The sequence below is a fragment of the Ostrea edulis genome, chromosome 8 (genome assembly GCF_947568905.1).
Source record: "Ostrea edulis chromosome 8, xbOstEdul1.1, whole genome shotgun sequence".
Taxonomy (NCBI): Eukaryota; Metazoa; Mollusca; class Bivalvia; order Ostreida; family Ostreidae; genus Ostrea; species Ostrea edulis.
Genome location: NC_079171.1, coordinates 32,139,898 through 32,160,785, shown reverse-complemented (window position 1 = coordinate 32,160,785; position 20,888 = coordinate 32,139,898). Strand labels below are relative to the sequence as shown.

At 36.0% G+C, this 20,888-nt stretch overlaps 1 protein-coding gene across 4 annotated transcripts in view; it reads left to right on the top strand.

Annotated features, from left to right (window-relative positions):
* Positions 1 to 3,552: 3,552 nt before the first annotated feature.
* The window catches only part of LOC125662114 (multiple epidermal growth factor-like domains protein 11), a 41,749-nt gene continuing 24,413 nt past the window's right edge, over positions 3,553 to 20,888 (top strand). For 3 of the 4 annotated variants that reach the window (XM_056147379.1, XM_048894293.2, XM_048894295.2), the window contains exons 1-4: positions 3,553 to 3,807; positions 17,304 to 17,424; positions 18,486 to 18,587; positions 20,752 to 20,852. In XM_056147379.1, the coding sequence (XP_056003354.1) occupies positions 17,315 to 17,424; positions 18,486 to 18,587; positions 20,752 to 20,852 (313 nt within the window). In that variant the 5' untranslated portion in view covers positions 3,553 to 3,807; positions 17,304 to 17,314. Of the gene's footprint in view, positions 3,808 to 17,101; positions 17,174 to 17,303; positions 17,425 to 18,485; positions 18,588 to 20,751; positions 20,853 to 20,888 lie in introns of all 4 variants that reach the window. The other variant, XM_048894294.2, reaches the window with a different exon arrangement.

Sequence of the window (20,888 nt, the reverse complement as noted above, 5' to 3'; positions counted from 1 at the left end):
ATACACGGTGCTCACGGTATTTGAGCGGGTAGGGATCTTTATCGTGTCACACCTGCTGTGACACGGGGCCATTTTTCGGCCTCATTCGAAGAATCCCCCTTTTCATTTAGTTACTTTTTACGACAAACAAGGAGTACTGATGACCTATTCTAACCCGCATCCCTTCGGAACCACAATGTTTGAAAACATTTACCTTACATCATGAAGACACAGAAATCCATACGCCCTAACGAACGGATACATGCAGGATCGTTGGAACCTTTTAGTGACTAAAGTCACGGTGTCATGAAATGTACTGGCTGGACATGCAGTACATGGTGTTTTGTTTCCATCAGTCGTTACGTTAGCACTTAGCACTGTTATGTGCGCACCTGCAGCCGTATCACTCATCTTTGACCTAGGTTAGCGTCAGATGCCGTAGTGGCTTGAGATGGGGTTACGGGGTTAACACACACACACCCCACCCCCCCCCACCCCCCTTAAACGCTGTGTAGAACATTTTTGATACAAAATGTTTTTTGTTGGCGTTTTGGGCTCTTCACACCCCCTCCTTTTCTTGGAAGAAAATATACGAACTTCAGTCAAATCTTTGGAATCGTCCTTGCCCTGTAAGGAAAACTAAATCAATAAATGATGCAGGGGATAAATTAGAGTTAAGCTAAGTACAGTGTAGCTAACCCTTGCAATATACAATACACTAAAACTCGGTAGCTTTCGGAATCCTCAGCACCATCCACCCCCGGACCCCCTCCTGGGCGATATCATGGGCCAACTTAGAGACTGTAGACAGCCTCCAAGCTTTCTGCAATGAATAGAATTATTGTGACGCAAAAATTTCAACCGAAGTCATGAACAAGAAAAAGTATGCTCAGAAGCGAGAAGTCGTCACATTGAAGCACAGGGGCTAAGCTCGTTTTGGATCTGAACGCTGTGATCCATATTCAATTATGGCATCACAGAGTTCGTGTCCAAAACCGGTGTAACCCCAAGCTCTACCCAGAGTAGTCGTTCCTTGCTCTCACATACACCTCTGTCAACGTCTCGAGAATCTTACAATTTTTTTGTAAAACCAGTGGCGGATTTAAGGGGGGTGCACCCCCCCCCTTAAATTTTTCAAATTTAAGGTAAATCGAGGTATCTTGTTTAGAGAAATGTACTAAACAATAAGAGAAGCAATAATTTCTTCCACTCTCGGAGAAATAAATGACAAAATCCTTTGATTTCTTGAATTACTTTATTGGGAGAACTTAATGTTTTCCAAAAAACCCTTAAAATTTGCGTCATTTTACTAAATTCATCTTATCAAAATGATAGAAAATAGTGCAAATGACTTAGGGGACATATTTCAAGCCCTATAAAATCTGTAAAATCCAGGAGCTTCCGGGAGCTTCGCCCCCTGGACCCCACCAGGTCTTCATCTGGACCCACTGGGGGCTTCAAGGCGGCCTCCAGACCCCCTGCCTCATAAAGTGGCGCTTCCGTAACCGCAATTTGAAAACGGCACGTATGCTCAAATAAAGTATGAATTCGACTTCAGATACAAAAATATACGTAAATGAATAAATACTGAGCAGATGTCAAGTTTTTTGTGACACAAGAAGCATTGATTTAGGTTGAAACGCGGATATTGGGTTGTTCTATTACACCAGTTCCATGCATAGGTACATGATCAAGAACAGTGGCGGATTTAGGGGAGAGGGCGCATCCGGCGCGCGCCCCCTCTGAAATTTTCAAATTTAAAGTAATTCGTGGTGTCTTGTTCAGAAAAATGTACTAAACGAAAAAAGAAGCAACAATTTCTTCCACTCCCGGAGAAATAAATGGCAAAATCTTTTGATTTCTTGAATTACTTTATCGGGAGAACTTAATTTTTTCCAAAAACCCTTAAAATGTGCGTCATTTTATTAATTTTACCTGATTAAAATTGATATAAATCATAAAGTGGCGCCCCCCGCAACCACAATTCCTGGATCCGCTCCTGAAGAATGCATAGTAATAGGGGGGCAACTACAAATAGTTGCTTGTCCTACATTTTCCCGATATTCTATAAAGTAGTTTTTAGTTTTATTAGCCGTAAAAAAGTGGATTTACATGTGGAATAGCATTGCTTATTTTGAGACGTTGACAGAGCCAGAGGTATATATGTGAGTGTTAGGAAGGATAACTCTGGGTGGAGATTGGCTTAACCTTCGTTTTTTGTTTTTGTTTTTTGGTGTTTTTTTTAAAATTAAATTCTATATCTAATATTTTCTAAATGAAGAGAAAATTGATATATTCTTCTTTTGAAATCTTCGAAGAAATATTATGACACCTGTGTAACACTTTGATATCTACAATATGATCCTATATAGAACCAAGTTGACTGAATAGAAGATATAAATTAAATGTCTCCAAACTCCAAAATATACACACAAGCAAGGCATTTGTTTCTCACAATTTTCACACAAAATGACACTGATCCAATTATCTGAATATTTGGTAACCTGGACAGATATAATTTGTTCTTGTACAAGACCGAGATATTGCTATTCAAGTTGTGCAATATTAAAATTTGATATCACGATTTCCTAAAGTTTGTTTTATATCACGATTTACTAAAGTTTGTTTGATATCATGCTTTGCTAACATTTGATATTTATTAAAATTTTATATTATGTTTTATCATTACATAATTATACTTATATGTAAGTTTACGATACCGAATTTCATTCTCTGAATAAAATCTGTTCGTAATATATACATGTAATTAGGACTAAAATTTTAATTTCCGCCAAAACGTATGTATTATAAATTTCACACGAAATACATTGGGAAAATCATATTTACCCACGTGCATTATCACAAGAGCTGGTGCTGCACGATTTGTGATTTTATTTGGAAAAAAAAATTTATTACGTATGTTATCTTGTGGCGGGTATATTTCAGGAACGGATCCAGGATTTCATGTCATCAAAATGAAGAGAAGCTAAGGCGCGGATCTAAGGTGCAAAGAACCTCAGTAGGTCTCGGGTTTTTTGAAAGAACGCGCTGTACTTCACGACTCTTATGTAACACTGCTGAAATAGAACTTAAATTGAATTTCATTGTAAGTGATCAGACATGCAGAAAACACAGGGGTAATAATTTAAAACAAAATCCCATTAATGCATAAATTTGAATAATAAATTCATTAATTGACTGCTCAAAATAAAATGCATCATTCATGTTTCAAACCGAATTCAAATTTAGAATTCTCGATATCGTTTCATTATTCATTGACTTACAGAGCAATCAAAATGATACACAGAATTTACGAACCCAATCTAAAGAAACGGTGTACAAAAATACTTCTTTCAAAGATAAAACCCTTAAGCTTGATATATATCTCATTCAGTTTAAACGATTCATACGTCATTATATGATTATATAATTCTCATTTTCTATGTGTACTTTCGTATTACCGACCTTTGACCCCTAACCCCGGGGGACACGGACGTACGACTTCACGGTGGGTGATGGATGTGTGTCTCAGGCTGTCACGTGACCCATGACAAATTCTGGTGTTGCCGTCAATAAGGAATACCTTTTGTATACCGAATTGTTACGACCGTTCCAGGGCGCTGAATACTAAGTTTGGATCTTTAAACTTTTTCTAAACGATTAAAATATATACCGCGTTTGTCGTAACACTTTTAATTTGTGGATCAAGAAACCCTGGCTGGACATAATTTTTGTGATTTTATGATTTCTTGGGAATTATTTTTTGTTTCCTGGTGATTGACAGTTGGGTTGACAGACAGAGACATCTTTCTACAGACAGTCTACAATGTAAGTACGATCTACTGCTTATAAATGTTTTCTTTCCCTCTGTCGGGTTTCTTTCCTTCACACGGAGTGAATATTTGAATATAAATACAAACACCGATAGTTATGGTGTGGTTGTGAATAGCTGGACAATGTCCTTATTAAAGACGTTGAATGTGTGGGAAAGGAGAAAAAACCACAGAAAGTTAAGAGAATGAGACGTACATTCTGTTACGAAATATGTAGGAGAGAGAGATAGGAAGGAAAGAGAGAGAGATACTTTATTTTATGAAAATGATTCATGAATTCAGTGTGAAAACGGATCATAAGACGTAAAGAAAGTGTAAAAATATAAAATGTATGAATGTTTGAGAGAGAGAGAGAGAGAGAGAGAGAGAGAGAGAGAGATTTACATTCCACGAAACACAAATAAGAAGTCATTAATTTTATGTTCGCATCATACGTCACATTTTTCACCGACAGGTACAAGTTGTTGCATTTAGGCATCACATGATTTTGTTAGCTAATTAGTACCAATTAACACACAGGTAAATCGTAGTCCTCGGGCGATGAACTTTCCCGCCGTCTGTCAGCAGTGCGTGTTGTGATCCTCCAAGTTCAAATAATAATTTTTTTATGTGTCTATTGACACGTTAGATAAAGGAATCCAGTAGTTAACTGTTCAATGTTATGAAGGCATGACTGAGGAACTCACCAGTGTAAAACTCAGTGCAGTGTTATAAAACATATCCATAAAGGGCGATATTAGAATTATCAACCCTGAGGTCAGACAAATGTAATATCTGTCTGCATGTATATCAACGACAATTCTAATGATTGATTAATTTTATAATATTTAACGTCGAAATGTTTTCACTCACATGGAAACCTCACCATTGCCTGTGAAGGGTTGCACAAATTAGGACTATGCTCGGCGCTTATGGCCTTTGAGCAGGGAGGGATCTTTATCGTGTCACACCTGCTGTGACACGGGACCTCGGTTTTGTGGTCTCATCCGAAGGACCGCCCCATGTAGTAACCTCTTACGACAAGCAAGGGGCATGGAGGGCCTGTTCTGATCCGGATACTCACGGGAAAATTATCCTTGTAAGACTTAGAATAAAAAGAAACCTTGATATATTTATAGAAAAGTAGATAGAGAAAAGGAAATAAAGAAAGAAGGAAAGTAGAATAAAACCCATGACAGGATTATATTTTAAACTCTTTTGATTCAGAGGTTATTTAAGGTATTCAATGTATAATGACCATATTTCATATCTAATAAATGGATGGTGGGATTTTTGTAATCATGGTATCATTTTGAAGGGTTCATCAAATAAAAATAATCCACCGTAGGAATTTTCAAAATTTTGTTTACTCCTTGATTTATTTCACCTAGAATTTAACATTGACGTATATGGGAAAAGCAGGTTTTGTTACAATATTTTAAAAAGAAATGATATTTTCATACAAATCTCTTGGTAGAAAGTTACATACACTTTCTCTTAATGAAAATATGAAATAAAATTAATCATTGACCACACACATTTTTAGAAAATTAGATTTTTCTTATTTTTACAAAGGGCAGACAACTCTTCCAAAAAGTCTTACGTGCAAAAAGGTCAGCTTCTAATCATTTACCAGTCATGTGAATTTCATCTGCTTCACTTTCATCATTATTCAACAATAAACATTTATGTTGATCTAAATCCTTCAAAATTGTTCATTTTCCTTTCATTATACATGGAATACCTTAAATGCACGTCTGCGATACACATCTATCAATGCATACAAGGGCGGCGTCTGTGCACTTCGTTTTCAGGGGGTTTTTTTGCCTGGGGAAACTAGAGAGAAAATTAAACCAAATGAAAATGTGAGTATCGTGAAATCGTGTCAATGTAACTTAATTTTCGTTGATTTCCTTTGAAATATATAAACCGAAGGGGTCTCGGGGTCAGAGGAGCGGGTATTCCTAGAGATTCAGGATTCCTGGATCCGCCAAAAGTAAATCGCAATGGCCGTCGAATTACATGTACTAGAAAGCAGGGGGGCATTCATAACAGAGATTCTCGTTCTGGTTTCAAAGGAACTCTAACTACCAAAGTCGTGTTTACCGATTGTTACCAAAATGACCAAAACAGCTTCACAGTAAATAAAAATCACTATTGATGCATTCATAAATCTGGCAATCATTTGTTGTAATTTTGACATTAAAATTTCCTTTGTTTCTATAGAAACGCAACGGCCGAAACATAATTGTATGGAAGTGAATAATTGCAGAAGGTTTCACAAAATTTTCATGAAATTTCAGTGGAAGTCATTTTTTTTAACTCTCAGATGTATTTTGCTTCATTTTCCCCCACGCCTGATAGTTCAGAATCAAACCAATATTACATCCTCATTGACAGCTAATTATAATGCCCATGTAAGGAAAACTTGGTAACATGCCATTTTCTATTGTTTTAATCTTCTTTAACATTGCGTGTGGTTCATTACCAGGAAGTGGTCGGAAAGGTACTAAAGAATTTAGAATTTAGGGAGAGGGCTGAAATAGGCTATGCCTGCTGCCCAATCCCATTCACTTATTAGTGAATAAAATATTGTTTAAATAGATAAGAATTCAGAATATCTTTCCACAAAAAGTGGGGGTGTGGTGGGGTGGAGGGGTTGGGGTTGGTGATACGAACACACTGGTGCCTCTAATCACTTTTACAAGGGAGGGTGTTGAAATCACGTGGTCAGAAATTGAAACATACAGGACGAACATGTATCAGTCTGGTATTACCTCCCTTGACCTTTCAAGAAAATTAACCGAGTGTTATTTGCGTCTTTAAGCATCTAGAAAAGGTATTTCATGAAAATTTGGGCATTGTTTAGAGATATTTTCCATTAATTAGAGGCTACCAGCACTGTCCATGCTGTTCGTTTAGTGTTCTAAAACAGACATGTCTGTGACCATATTCTAACAAAGCTTTAGCCAGATGAATATCCTGATTGATACTTTATGTTGAAACAACTTAGATGAGACCAGGTCCAAAAGAAAGGCTTAGGGGCCGACCGTGTCCTTGATAAAATCTGGGATCCGCCCCTGCATATATCTATACAGTACATTTTCTTTTATTCGTTGACTATCTTGAACAGAAAGGTATGAGGTCGCACCTATTAAGAGTACATACATGTATATAGATTTAATTTTCCTTATTCAATGTCTCTCAATTACAGTATTGTAAATAAGACTCGGGGGGGGGGGGGTGTATTGACCCCAGGAATAGATCACAGATCTTATAACCCACCCACCCCTCGTAGTACCATACATTTGTAAATATTTTTTCCCATTTCTTCATCTGTTTTATGATTCATGCCTTCTTTTTTTATTCAACAGTTTGTCATTTGTATGCATTTTGTCATTTGTATGCATTTTGACTTTTAACCATTTATACACGGTAAATCTACAATAGGATTCTAAACTGTCACCAACATTCATTCGCAGTATTGTTAAAACAAATAATCAGTTTACACTGTGTCTAATGTCAGTAATAATAATAATAATAATAATATTAATAATAATAATAATAAAGTTCATGCTAAATACAGAAACAGGAAGAATTTAACAGGAAGCATAATGTGTCTGTGTGTCTGCCAAAGATCAGTGGCTGATAGGCTAAACAAAGATAATGGATTCAGTCACGGAGAGTGAACATTTCATGATATGTCCGTCATTGTACATCATATAGAAGTGTTTGGAATTGAAAGACATGGGAGGGGAATCCACTACTAGACTTTATTTTAAGGTTGATGCGTTGGTTCATTCTGCCTGAGATTCCCCGTGGTCTTTGTTAAAACTTAGACACGCTTGACTGGTATACAAATGACGCTTCGTGTCATTAGCTTCTTCCTGTATTTAGTAACATAGATGTACGTCTACATCCATAAATTCAATTTGTGTATCTTAAGGTATTATGTACGATTAATTTTCGATTTCTAAATTTGTATTTTCATTTAAGAACTAGGCTATAAAATTTCAAAACCGAATTCCACAGTCAGCGAAAACAGTTGAAGAGAAATACGGCTATATATAGAATTAAATTATAGCGCACATGCTGATTTAATTCATGTTTTTTATCTACTGAAAACTGTTTAACGCCGAATTATCAATAAAATTCGGAAATGTAACCTAAGTTCTGGTTTTGTGAATGAAACACACACTCCTTACGAATGAAAGGGGAGAGAGAGAGAGAGAGAGAGAGAGAGAGAGAGAGAGAGAGAGAGAGATTTGTATTCATTCTTGTGAATTCTAAAATGTTTTTGAACAGTACGTCATAAGAGATTTACTGGACGTATACGTAAATATTATAGGATTAAACATTCTTTTTGAAGAATTTATCTATGTGTAAACTCTGGACATTTTACTCATAAACTGAATAAAAGTGCGAATTGGTTTGTGAGTAAAATGTCCGGAGTTTACACATCGATAAATTCTTCAAAAAGAATGCTTGATTCTTATAATTCCAATTCATTCACTTTATTAACAATTACAAAAATTTGAATAGTTTCCCCGCACTATGTTATTTGTTTTCAGGCGTGTATGAATACATCGCGTTTTCGGATTTATTGATGTGTAAACTCTTATTCAGCTTTATTTTTGCCCAATCAAAACAATTGTAAAAAATAACATTGGAATTCTACATGTAATTCACACATTGCATTTATATTAGTGCTCTCTTTACACAGAAAAAAATTGAACGAAATGATAAAGTAATAAAAACAACATAGAGACTTGAGCAAGTCAATATTTACATGTATGTCACAGACACGCATCGCTGCCAGTAAAGAAAAAAAGATTAACCGCCAATCGACCTCGACTCCAGTTTCAGCCCCAATTACCTTGTAAACACTCTAAATTTTATGAACCCCGAATCACCAAAATAAATAAATAAATAAAGAATGGGACGTTTCTATATTTGTTTGTTGGGACGTTTTTAATATATATATATATACCAACAGTGTCGTGGCCTTTTTAGTGCTTTTATATATATATATTATATATATACATGTGTATATATATATTATGTATATACATGTATATATATATATATATATGTTAAAATGATATATGATTTCAAACTTTATATCACTTTTTGGTCCCTCGGACGAGTCTTTTGAATCTATTACTTCTACATATGAATGATATTCGTTCAGTGCACATCTAAACTGTTTCCATCATTATTTTTACATGGATGACGCTTATACTTTGTGCTCATTTCGAAATCATTCAAATGGCAGACGATCAACTTGAACTCACTAGACCTAAACAACTCATTGTGTGTATCTATACATGTATTAGTGTACCTACATTATAAAACGTATTATTATCAATGCCTTTTAACCTTTAGATATCAATTTCATTTTGATCATATCAAAGTTTAGTACTAGTGTTCTGGTTTTTAAAGATTTTGCAACATCTGTGTGCTAATTATAGAATAGTCTACCATTTTAGGGGCTTTCTTTTTATTCCTTTCAGATCAATATAAATTTTAGAGCATTTAGCAAAATAATAAATGTGTCATACATTTTAAAATTTATTCTAACAGTTACATTTCTTATTAATTATTCTGAATATTAGATGCATATATAGATCTACAGAATACAATCCATATACATCCGATAAAAGACTGTTCAGACCTGATGTAAACTCTTTCCGCACATTCATCCACCCTCCGTGGCAAAAAAAAAAAATTAATAAGAATCGAAAAATCTGTTAAATTTGTGGGAATGTAAATATTTGGATCCGTTCCAGAAAGTATCTAGTTCTTGAGAAGAAATCTTAATAATGTGTTTCCAGTCAGATACAATAACTTAATTAAAGATAGGGATTAACCGAGGGCGGATCTATGAGGGGTGAAGAAGATCAGAGCGGCCGGACAATCTCTCTGTCTGTCTGTCTGTCTGTCTGTCTCTCTCTCTCTCTCTCTCTCTCTCTCTCTCTCTCTCTCTCTCTCTCTCTCTCTCCATATATATGTAAACACAACCCATTAAGCTGATACTATTTTCTCTATCTATCATTGTGCAGTATCATCCTAAATTTTGTGCAGAATGCAGTGACAAGATTGGCAACCTAATGGCGTTTAGCTAATATCGTGTCAACGTATGACAGATGGAGGATACCGAACTTATAGGTTACCCGAAAGCAGGAAGAATTTATGTTAACTAATGAAGACACCTGATGATTTTACAGCACTCTATCTATCCATAAAAAAAAATGTTTTATTGCTCGTAACTTGTTGTTAAGATGGTAAAATTTAAGTTTTATTGTCAGTCTAAGGAATCAATAAGCATGGGGAAGGGGTGAGAGCAGGGGTGTGGTGGGGGTGTTATTCATATTACTGGCGTCTCTTTCTCACTTTTGAAAGCGAGGGCGGTTCACGTGCCCCGAAAAATGATTTAAGGAAGCATGAAGGAAAAACACGATTACCCCCTCCCCCTTTCTGTTGTTAACAAATGAATTAACAGATCAAGAATTCATTGAATTGAGCATGTTTTATTGACAAAACATCAAAACAATTAGGTACAAGTTCAAAAACTTAGATAGCCATCTCTCAATAAACTGGGATTTTGGAGATCAATCATCGTCCACTTAAATCATGACAATGCAGAATTGTATGACCTATATGCACCAAACACACAAATAGACGTGTCGAGAGGTTAAATCTTTTGGTTTGTCGGAGACGAATGAATTCTACCATTTCTTATGTAATCTTAAGAGGATGGAATACACAATCTTGGAGCCTGTTCCATTGTGTGTGTGTGTGGGGGGGGGAGAGAGAGAGAGAGAGAGAGAGAGAGAGAGAGAGAGAGAGAGAGAGAGAGAGAGGGGGGGATTCAGTTCAAACGTTTATTCTAAAAAGAAATGTTCAAAAACCATCATTCCGTATCTTCTATTCACTACACTTTTGAAATACACGTAACATTCACTTTGTTTGGTTTTCGTTTTCTTATTTTATATGACCCATAAATAGATATCTTATCTATATATCGTGGATACTTCACCCCATTGTTTGCATACTCAATTTGATTTTGATATATTAGGGATTTCGAATACTTTTCTACGAATACTAAATCCTGATTTTGCCAATATAAAGTGAAATATTTGTTCAACATAAATAAAATGAAATTAGACATGCATTTTTGTTTATCGTTTTCGGTAATGTATATATATATATATATATATATATATATATATATATATATATATATCTATCACGCTATGGTTTACAAATTAATGATCTGAACCGTGGAGTGTCTGGGGTGGGGAATGGGAGTAATATTGATAAATAAACAGGTATAATATTACATGTATTATGTAACCATGGCAGAACGTGTTGTTTGCCACCTAACCTTCCTTCGACTTCCTGTTTTGTTTCTCGTCACATCTCGTAATATACCGCGAGTAACGATACTTCCGAGTTTGGGTAAAGATGGCCCCCAGGGCCGAATGTGTACACGGTTATGAATCATTACGCTGCTGTTTATACGACAGCGCATGTTATACCCTGAATCTCATCGACAAATGAGTAATACACGTGCATGATTAATTCCTGAAATATTAATGAGGAGAACAGGACGTCATCTTAGATTTAACATTTTTATAAAGTTTAGTTTTTAAAATTGATTGGTTTGACATGAATGTTACTTACTGCAATACAATCACAAGGAAATCCGACCCTCGTCTTTCAAATTGAAAGCAGTACCGTCATTTTATCCTGTATGCATGATAATTAGTATTTTATATTATCCATGATGACGTTGAAATGAAATTTGAATTCGAGAATACAATATCTAAAAAAAAATAGGTTTATTTCATTTTTGAAAATACATGGACTGCGATGCTTCTGTCGGTATATGAACATGAAGCAAATTAAGCAGTTTATACCCTCATGTACATTAAAAGATGAAGGCTATTTCTTATACATGTATTTACATTTTACTTTTATTTCTATCGAAACTCGACGTATTATATTTCACAGCATTTATACATTGTATGTGAATTATTTACAACTGCAATGCATTCATGAAGGAAATGGCTATAATCGTAATTTGTATAGACATGAAAGCCCAAAACATTGGAAATGTAAATAGATTGATATTAAGGAAGAGTATAAATGGACCCGGATTTCAATATGATTTGCCCCCCCCCCCCCTCCTCTCCCCTTGTTACCCTAAAGCAACAAAATCCCTCCCATTTTTAAAGTCAATCGTTTTATAATAAGCTTTTTGTTTTGGTTGAAAAATATGTGATAAATACAAATCTTTGAGGACAGCAAAGTAAATTTACAAACATGTGGTTATTCGTAGCATTCCTCGAAAGTAACATTATTCATGAAATTAATTGATAAAGATCGAGATCTTTTATAACGACACCGAAGACGCATGTTGTGGTCTCGTAAGAACATTTTTATTGATTTGTTTTGTTTTGTAATGCCACGGTAACATTTGACTATGTCGATTCGCCAATAAAACTGTTTCTGTTTACATTTCTGATTTTATTCCTTCGTGATTTTACCTGTAGAAGTGACCAATGTGTGTCACGCCCACATTGATGCTAGGTTTACCTGGTTTTACATGTGCACATATTTGCCTTTGCCACAACCATTATCCCCTCATTGCGCGGGAGGGATGGCATCTCTAAATTTTAATGTATCCCCAGTCGTACTATTTGTATACAGGGGCGGATCCAGGAATTGCGGTTATGGGGGGCGCCACTTTACGAGGCAGTGGGTCCAGGGCAAAGTCCTGGTGGGGGTCCAGGGGGCAAAGCTCCCGGAAGCTCCCGGATTTTACAGATGTTATAGGACTTGAAATATGACTCCTATTTAGTCATATGTACTATTTTCTATCATTTTTATAAGGTGAAATTAATAAAATGACGCAAATATTGAGGGGTTCTGGAAAAAAAAACTAAGTTATCCCAACAAAGTAATTCAAGAAATCAAAGGTTTTGTCATTTATTTCTCCGGGAGTGGAAGAAATTATTCCTTCTTATAGGGTTTAATACATTTTTCTAAACAAGATACCACGACCCTAAATTTGAAAAATTTAGGGGGGGGAGGGGCGGCTGTGTCCCCCTTTAAATCCGCCACTGGTACATGTAGATAAAACGGTGACAAATTTCATTGAAGAGCAACCGCAGCGGACAGCTTGAAAATTGTACGACATGACTCGCCTCCTCAATCGATCACACTCGCCATTTTCCGTAACTGAAAAGAAGACTCGGAATACGGAAATGGCCGAGTAGTTACGATTGGCCTCCTCTATGTACGACCTGATTCGCCCCCTCTAGCGATGCTCTGCCATTTTTAAGAAGAGGAATAACTCACCAGAGAAATCTGATATGGATGGAAATTTATATATTATATTTATAATATTTTGAAATTGAAAACTTTCAAATCTATCTTATTGAATTAAAATTACAGTTTAAAATGTATGTAAAACATGTAAGCATAGTCGTTGGCGTAGAAGAATATACAAATGAAAAGATGTTAACTTCACAATCTTTAAAAAAAAAAAGCTACTGCCCATAGAAATAATCTATGGTCATAACGCATATATAATTGATTGCATAGCATGAATATTGTAAAGATTATATCAACTGTTCAATATATATGTACAGATGTTAGTATACTTATGGTATAATGTGTGTTGTGTACACTGCTTTATTATATACCCATCAATGTTTCGTTGTTATACTGAAGACTTCACACTGTGTGATCCGGTTATCCGGATAACCATACTGTGGTTAACTATCCTCTGAAACTGATGACGTCACAATGCATCAACGCAATTTTTTGTGTGGAAATTATTTGATTAAAATATCACTCGTACAGAAGAGAAATAAATAATAATTTCATGTTTAATTTAATGGCCTAATTCAATCAAATATTATTCTTGATATGGTCAGTTTAATGTATACCAACGGCTGATATAAACAAAATTTACACTTTCATTACTTTTATCCGTATTTACATAGCTAATCTATAGTATATGTGTTTATATTGTACCCACCCAAGCGTTCAACAGAACACTTAACGTACCTCTTTCACAAAAGAGCTGATATCCCGGAAGTTCCATATTCGACGTGATCCGACTCTTCGGATCCAGTTACTGAAATAATGATATATATGTACTTGCAGTATTATTGTATACATGTGTATATTGATGTGACCGTATATGTGATGGCTGAACGTTCGTACGTCTACACCTTTGTGGTGTATTTGATACACATGCCTGTAAACCGTATGCTTTTGTGCTAACAAACTGAATTAAACTTAAAATGAGAGTAAAAAATAAGATAATAAAACCACTGCTAGATGCAAACACGATCAGCAGTCGACACGTTAATCTTCTGAGCCATCCAGCTCGGCAATTAGATTTAAATATATAAAACATAGCTGATATCATGTTTTCCTAAACGAAGTCAGCCATCATGACGATGTATTACTCCTCTTTAACTGCAAGAAGGGATAATGATATGTTTGTTCTGATGCCAGACTCCAATTTCCATATCTCACCGACAGGGACAGATAAAGGCGAGCGACAGGGACAGAGCTCTGACAGGAGGTTTACACATTTGTATAAAACGCCTCGCAAGTCGTCCTAAACGATATTATAGTTGATAGGTATATTGACATAATAATAGAACTAGAGATATATACGTGATGCATGGTATGCCATAGTACAGAGAAACAGGTGGAGGATCTAAGTTTTTAAGGAGAAGAATATCTTAAACAGGGACTCGGTAATCGCAGTACAAACCTCCAAAACGTGCGGGACAGAGTATTATATGTAGTAGTGCGGGACAGAGTATTATATGTAGTAGTGCGGGACAGAGTATTATATGTAGTAGTGGGCCTTTGCAGCCCCAGACGTAGGTTTTTTTTAAAGCACCTCAGCCACACCGGTTAATGAATACCTCTCAGACACAACGGTTTGACCTCTCAGACGCACCGGTTTAACCTCTCATTCGCATCGGTTCAACCTCTCAGACACACCGGTTTAACCTCTCAGACACACCGGTCTAACATCTAACCTCTCAGACACACCGGTTTAACCTCTCAGACACACCGGTCTAACCTCTCAGACACACCTGTTTAATCCCTTAGTCCCATCGCTAATATTAACGCCTTAGGCACACCGGTTTCACCTCACACACACCTGTAGTAATCTATAGAAAACCGGTTTAACCCTCAGGTTTTACCGGTATCAATGTAATCCTCAATTTAGACTGTCATTGTTACTTCTATTGATGTTTCTCCTGCTAATGATGACGTTAATTTTTCTTTATGGATAACTGTTGTCGCAGGTATTGCTTTTGTTTGTATTGTTAGCAGTGTTGTCTAAGAATGTCACCTCTCTGCTTCTTCCTTCTACAAACTGTCAAATTTAGTTTCATACTGGACAAGGTTTGTTAATTTTTGACAGCTGCAGAACTGTAGCTCTCTGTAAAACTATTGTGACATATCAGAGAGCTACAGATCCACCCCTTATAAAAATCTACGGCACACACACACACACACACACACACACACACACACACACACACACACACACACACACACACACACACACACACACACACACAAAAATAAAATGCACGAACGAAATCATTTGAAGCTGTGACTTTTCGGATCGTATGGGGCTTTAATGAATATTTGAAGGTATGTTTGGACACATAAGGGTGGATCTGTAGCTCTCTGAACCGTCACAATATTTTTTCAGAGAGCTAGTTTTGCAGAGCTCTACATTTTTGACTGAACATTTTGTTGTCAGTTGTTTAATCTAAATCTTTGTAAGTACATACAGGACGTTCAATTTTCCAATTCATGCAGATTTGAAAATGCTAAATTACATGTACATTGTATATATGTGAAACGTGCAAAAAAGTCAATCTCAATCCCATTTAACATGTTAACAGTCCTTTGTTTTCTTTAGGATTTTTCATTTTGTACCACATCGTAAATGGAGATAATAAAAATGTAATAGTTGATATATTTTTGTTATATTCATGTCTAGCGTTGTCCCTATGGGGATCCGTGTTAGAATCAGTACCCTTGCTTGTCATAAGAGGCGACTAAAAATGGGGCGGTCCTTCAAATGAGACCGCAAATACCGAGGTGTGGCACGATAAAGGTCCCTCCCTGCTCAAAGGCTGTAAGCGCCGAGCATAGGCATAATTTTGCAGCCCTTCACTGGCAATTGTGACATCTCCATGTAAGGGAAATATTTTTGAGAGGGACGTTAAACAATATTCAATCCATCAATCTCTATGTATGATAATGGGTGAATAGAATTTTTTATATTTTCGCGTAAACGTGAATTTACAATTTTGCTTTCACCGCCAAAGACGCTGCAGTATGATACCAATATCCCGTTAAGTTGACTGAACATAACAATATGTTATAAACTCTCAAACTGAAAGGTCAATATCATTTTTCAAAAAAAAAATAAAAATAAAAATAAATAAATAAATAAAAAACCGTATAACGAGAAAGCACTGATGATTTGTTAAGAGTGAAGCGTATCACCATTTGCAAGAGTCCCACTGTAAGTATACAATGGGAAAACATTTAATGGATGTTCTCAAATTTTCTAAACATGTTCTACCAGTGTAATTGTAAACTAAATGCCACAAACATGAAACAAATGAAACCCAGTACAGTCACTTTTTGATTGTCCCATGTGTCATATGGAGGATAAATTTCCAGTTTTTAAAGATTGTGTGACATTTACCATCCAGTTAAATATGAATAATCTCTAATATTATTCACACCCAGCAGGATCCATGTTGGAGATGATTCATTAAAACATTATAATCACTGTTTAAACCCAGCAGTAGCACCGACCGGTGACGATTCCAGCTTCGTTAGAGCCATAAATTAAATAGGCTTACATCATGTTTTAAATGTAATCATGTGTTTTTTAGGCAAAGTGCGACAACTCTTACATTATGTACCCTTTTGATATTGGTTAAGAGAGAGAGAGAGAGAGAGAGAGAGAGAGAGAGAGAGAGAGAGAGAGAGAGAGAGAGAATGATAAAACGTGTAAAATGAGTTGTTTTTTTTTACCCTTTGACGGAAGTTTTGAGGACAGAAAGTATACTATGAAGACAAAATTCTGTCCTCACAATTACATGTACGTTCCCGTAAACATGGCACACAACATTTGAAAGATGTATATGTAGATACAAAATATTAGATTAGTGAGGACAAGTGGTGTGGGGGCATGCTCTGACAAATATTCTCTATTAAAACCATTTTTTTTTCAGAATTCAAAGGAGAGTACATTTCTGACGATACAATTCTCTTCTAGACATTGTGAGGACGTCCTCACTTAACAGGTTTCATCGGAGAGAGAGAGAGAGAGAGAGAGAGAGAGAGAGATTGGTTGCTTTTCCCCAGCTTCAAGATTTAACATTATATTATGTATGGGAAAGAATTTTATATATTCGAACCTTATTCTTTACACAGAATTCAAGACTATGAAGTTGCCTCGAAGTCTCGTTCAACTCTCATTGATAGCGCTGTTTTATGTCTGTCCGGCAAGCGGTCTGAGCGAGGGAGAAGCGAACGTGTGTGAAAAAACTGTATCGTAAGTGCTGTTATAAAATTCATTATGCATGGATAGTAGTCTTAAATTTTACCAAAGATTACAATATGAAGTTTATTACCATTATAAAAGGAAACTATGTCAATTTTTCATGTACATTTAGTATTGTTCAGATCCAAATGCTCCTTGTATTGTGAGTTAAGCATATACTGTTTTGCTTTTCAGGGATCATTTAATAGTTTACTGTTTTTGTTTTAAATTCCTTAATTAATGTAGTTTCAGTGACCCCTTGGAGAAGAATATCTTGCCATGGAATCGAGTGTTTCATAGTTCAGCCATGTATATAAAACCATATTTTGGTTTACTTTGATTTACAAGGTCTAATGCATTCATCAAGATCACTGAAATGAAATTTCAGATTATTTGAATTTTTTAACAGGGACCCGATATTTTACACCACCACTTATAGATTTTTCTTACCACGACTGCTGTGTAATGAAAAAATCATTACTGTTTGTGGGTGTCAAATTGTTCCTGTTGTCTTAGTGCAGATGCACCCAATCATTAAGGAACCCGAGAAGGGGAGGGAGTATTTCTCCAGTGGATTCTATCCATGGTTTTATGCAAAGTTTTTTTTTTTCCTGATCAAGGAGAAAATGGGGAGCTAGTGTGCTCACTGAAAATAGGAATCATAGATATAAAGCGGTTTTGTGTAGATATTGAGTCTGTTCTGAACGAAAACCCTCCGTCGAGAAATATACCCCCCTCAATATCATAAAGAATAGCATTAAATATAAACGACGTTTTCGTTTGTTTTGGTTTTTGAATAATAGTTTGGAATGATACATGCAATTTTGTAGATAATCAATCAGTTCTAAAAAAAAAAAAAAAAAAAAAAAAAAAGGTCTTTTTTTTATTTAATGAGTGTGTCAATATTATGTGTGAACATTCGTTTACTCTTCCCCCGGAACGTGCCAGGTTTACCAACACACGAACAATTGACCCCGCATTCAAACAGTCATGGTTTGCTGCTTAGTAACTTAATTTACTCTTTTTTCAGATACGTACAAGTTTTTACAAAACTTAATTTACTCGTTTTTCAGATACGTACAGGTTTTTACAAAAGTCATCAGTGTACCGTATCAAAAATGTACACAGACATGGTGTTCTAGTATCTGGAATTTGTTTCGGTGCACGCATTGCTAGTAAGTGACATCACAACATGACGTCATGGCAATGGCGAAACTCTTGTTTTCGAAACTAAAAATCTTATATCTACCATATAGAAAAGAGTTCCACAAAACAAATAGTAGCAATTGTCAAACAAATTTGTTGTGTTGTATCACGCCTCTTCGAGAATGCCTCACTCATAGGGAGACGTCACCAAAGTTGGGTGAAGTGTCATGTAAATTTTGACCCGTGTGTGGGACTCAAAAGCGTGGGAGTGAGGGTTCTTTATCGTGTTAATGCCTACCGTGACACGGTACTTTGATTTTAAGATATCATCAGAAAGGCTTTAACGTCTAATTCTGGACATTTGGCTAAGGAACAACCACTACAGTGGTAAACATCTGGCGTTTTACGCGGCGCCAGAAACGAGAATCCACTCGCCCCTCCTATTCATCTCTGGGTTCAAAAAATGGTGATCAGATAGGTAACGAAATCAAGAATCGTTATTTTAATTAAAAAGCGAAGATAACAAGCAGTTGTCACTATTATGAATCCCATAAAGAATACAAACTTTGAAAAGGGGACCACGGAACCCTGGACATACCAGAGGTGGAGTCAGGTGCCCATTAGAAGTAAGCATCACCTGTTGACCGTTCACACTCACTGCGAGTCCTATATCTTGATACATGTAATATAAACTTTTTTTCTTAAGCATCATCATTGTATATACCGGGTTTTCCCCACGTTCAGCGGGCGAACTTCACACTATAGTACTAAACCAGCCTCTATGATATACTACTAATAAAGTCAACAAACTTGCAGAATCGGATACAATTTTGAAAATGAGAGTTTGTGCCATTTGCAAAAGTCATGTTGGAAAACTATTGTTTTGATCTTTCTATCTAACAACAGCTATCTTTCTTTTCTACAATACAGACAAAGTGATGTTGTAACAAGGCTTTATAGTAAACCATTTGAACGCTGTACCCGAACCTGGTGTCCCAACGTGCTCGAATTATTTCGTTGTACGAAATGCTAGTGAGTAAAGAGGTCACGTGACCGCAATGGTTTAAGGGAGGATATGTATCTAACCAGAATTGTTTTTCGTCTAGGTAGAAAGAACACCGAGCATGGGAAACGCATGCATTCAAATTTGGGTGATGGAAAATAAATCGCACTGAATGAAAAGTGGTATAGACGTTTTCATTGGAATACGATATTCTTCCAGGTTTATAAAGATTAAACAAGTTTCATACCAAAAGCCGTATGAAAAGTGCACCAAAACCTGGTGTCGTAACATTCTCAAGTTATTCCGCTGCACCAAATGCTAGTGAGTACAAAGCAGCAAGCATGCGCAGAGGGTTAATCGAAGCTGACGTAGGTTATTGTTGTGTTTGTTTATTATATCCTGGGCCGATGTCTGTTTATACTGTATAGCCTGGCTTGTGTTTGTTGTTTTATCCTAGGATCAGGTCTATCGGTGTTGAATGGTGCATGCGGTTGTGATTCGTACGTTCTAGACCTGTTCGTGAGTTTGTCTTGCATGATTCAGACTGATGTATTCAATTCCGGATATATAGACACTGCTGTCATAGGACATTCTTGTAAATACATATACATGTATATGTATATACATGTATGTACCCTTCAGTTTGCATGAATACAGTAAATCGTAGTTACAGCGAACACTCTCATCATGAATTCACGCTTACAGCGAAGTGATTTTAATTCCCCGTAGTTTTAAAACATAAATATGAACTCATTGGATATTAAGAGTTACGTTTAAATTGAATTAAAATTGTTTGTCTTCATCACTGCGCGATAAGTGTGTTGCATTGTATATCGTACATCGGTGTGGCTAAAACTGAAAACATTCCGTCCATAATATAAAATATAAGGGGATTTCGTGCGTAGTTCGGATTTGCATGGTGATAACTGGACATTAGAATGGTGTTGGTATATGCATCATGTCCTATTTCCGACTTGCATAAAATGGATACATCAAAATTATATACATGTTTAATATGTATTCCTAAGCATATTCAATTTCATGCATGAGTCATTCCCATAGAGTTAATTGTAGAGAATTATTTTCGAAATAAAATACAATTAAAAAAATCAAATTAATGAAGGAATTATTTCAATTACATGGAATTCTATTTATAAAAGAATAACTTTTGAGATTGTCCCCTTTTGTAGCACTCTCTATCGGACCGGATATAAACAGGAGAAACGAACTTTGTACCGGAAGGAGTACCACTGCTGTGAGGGGTACACGCTGTCTAACGACCAGTGCATATGTAAGTATTCACACACGTTCTCCTAGTGAATAAGCT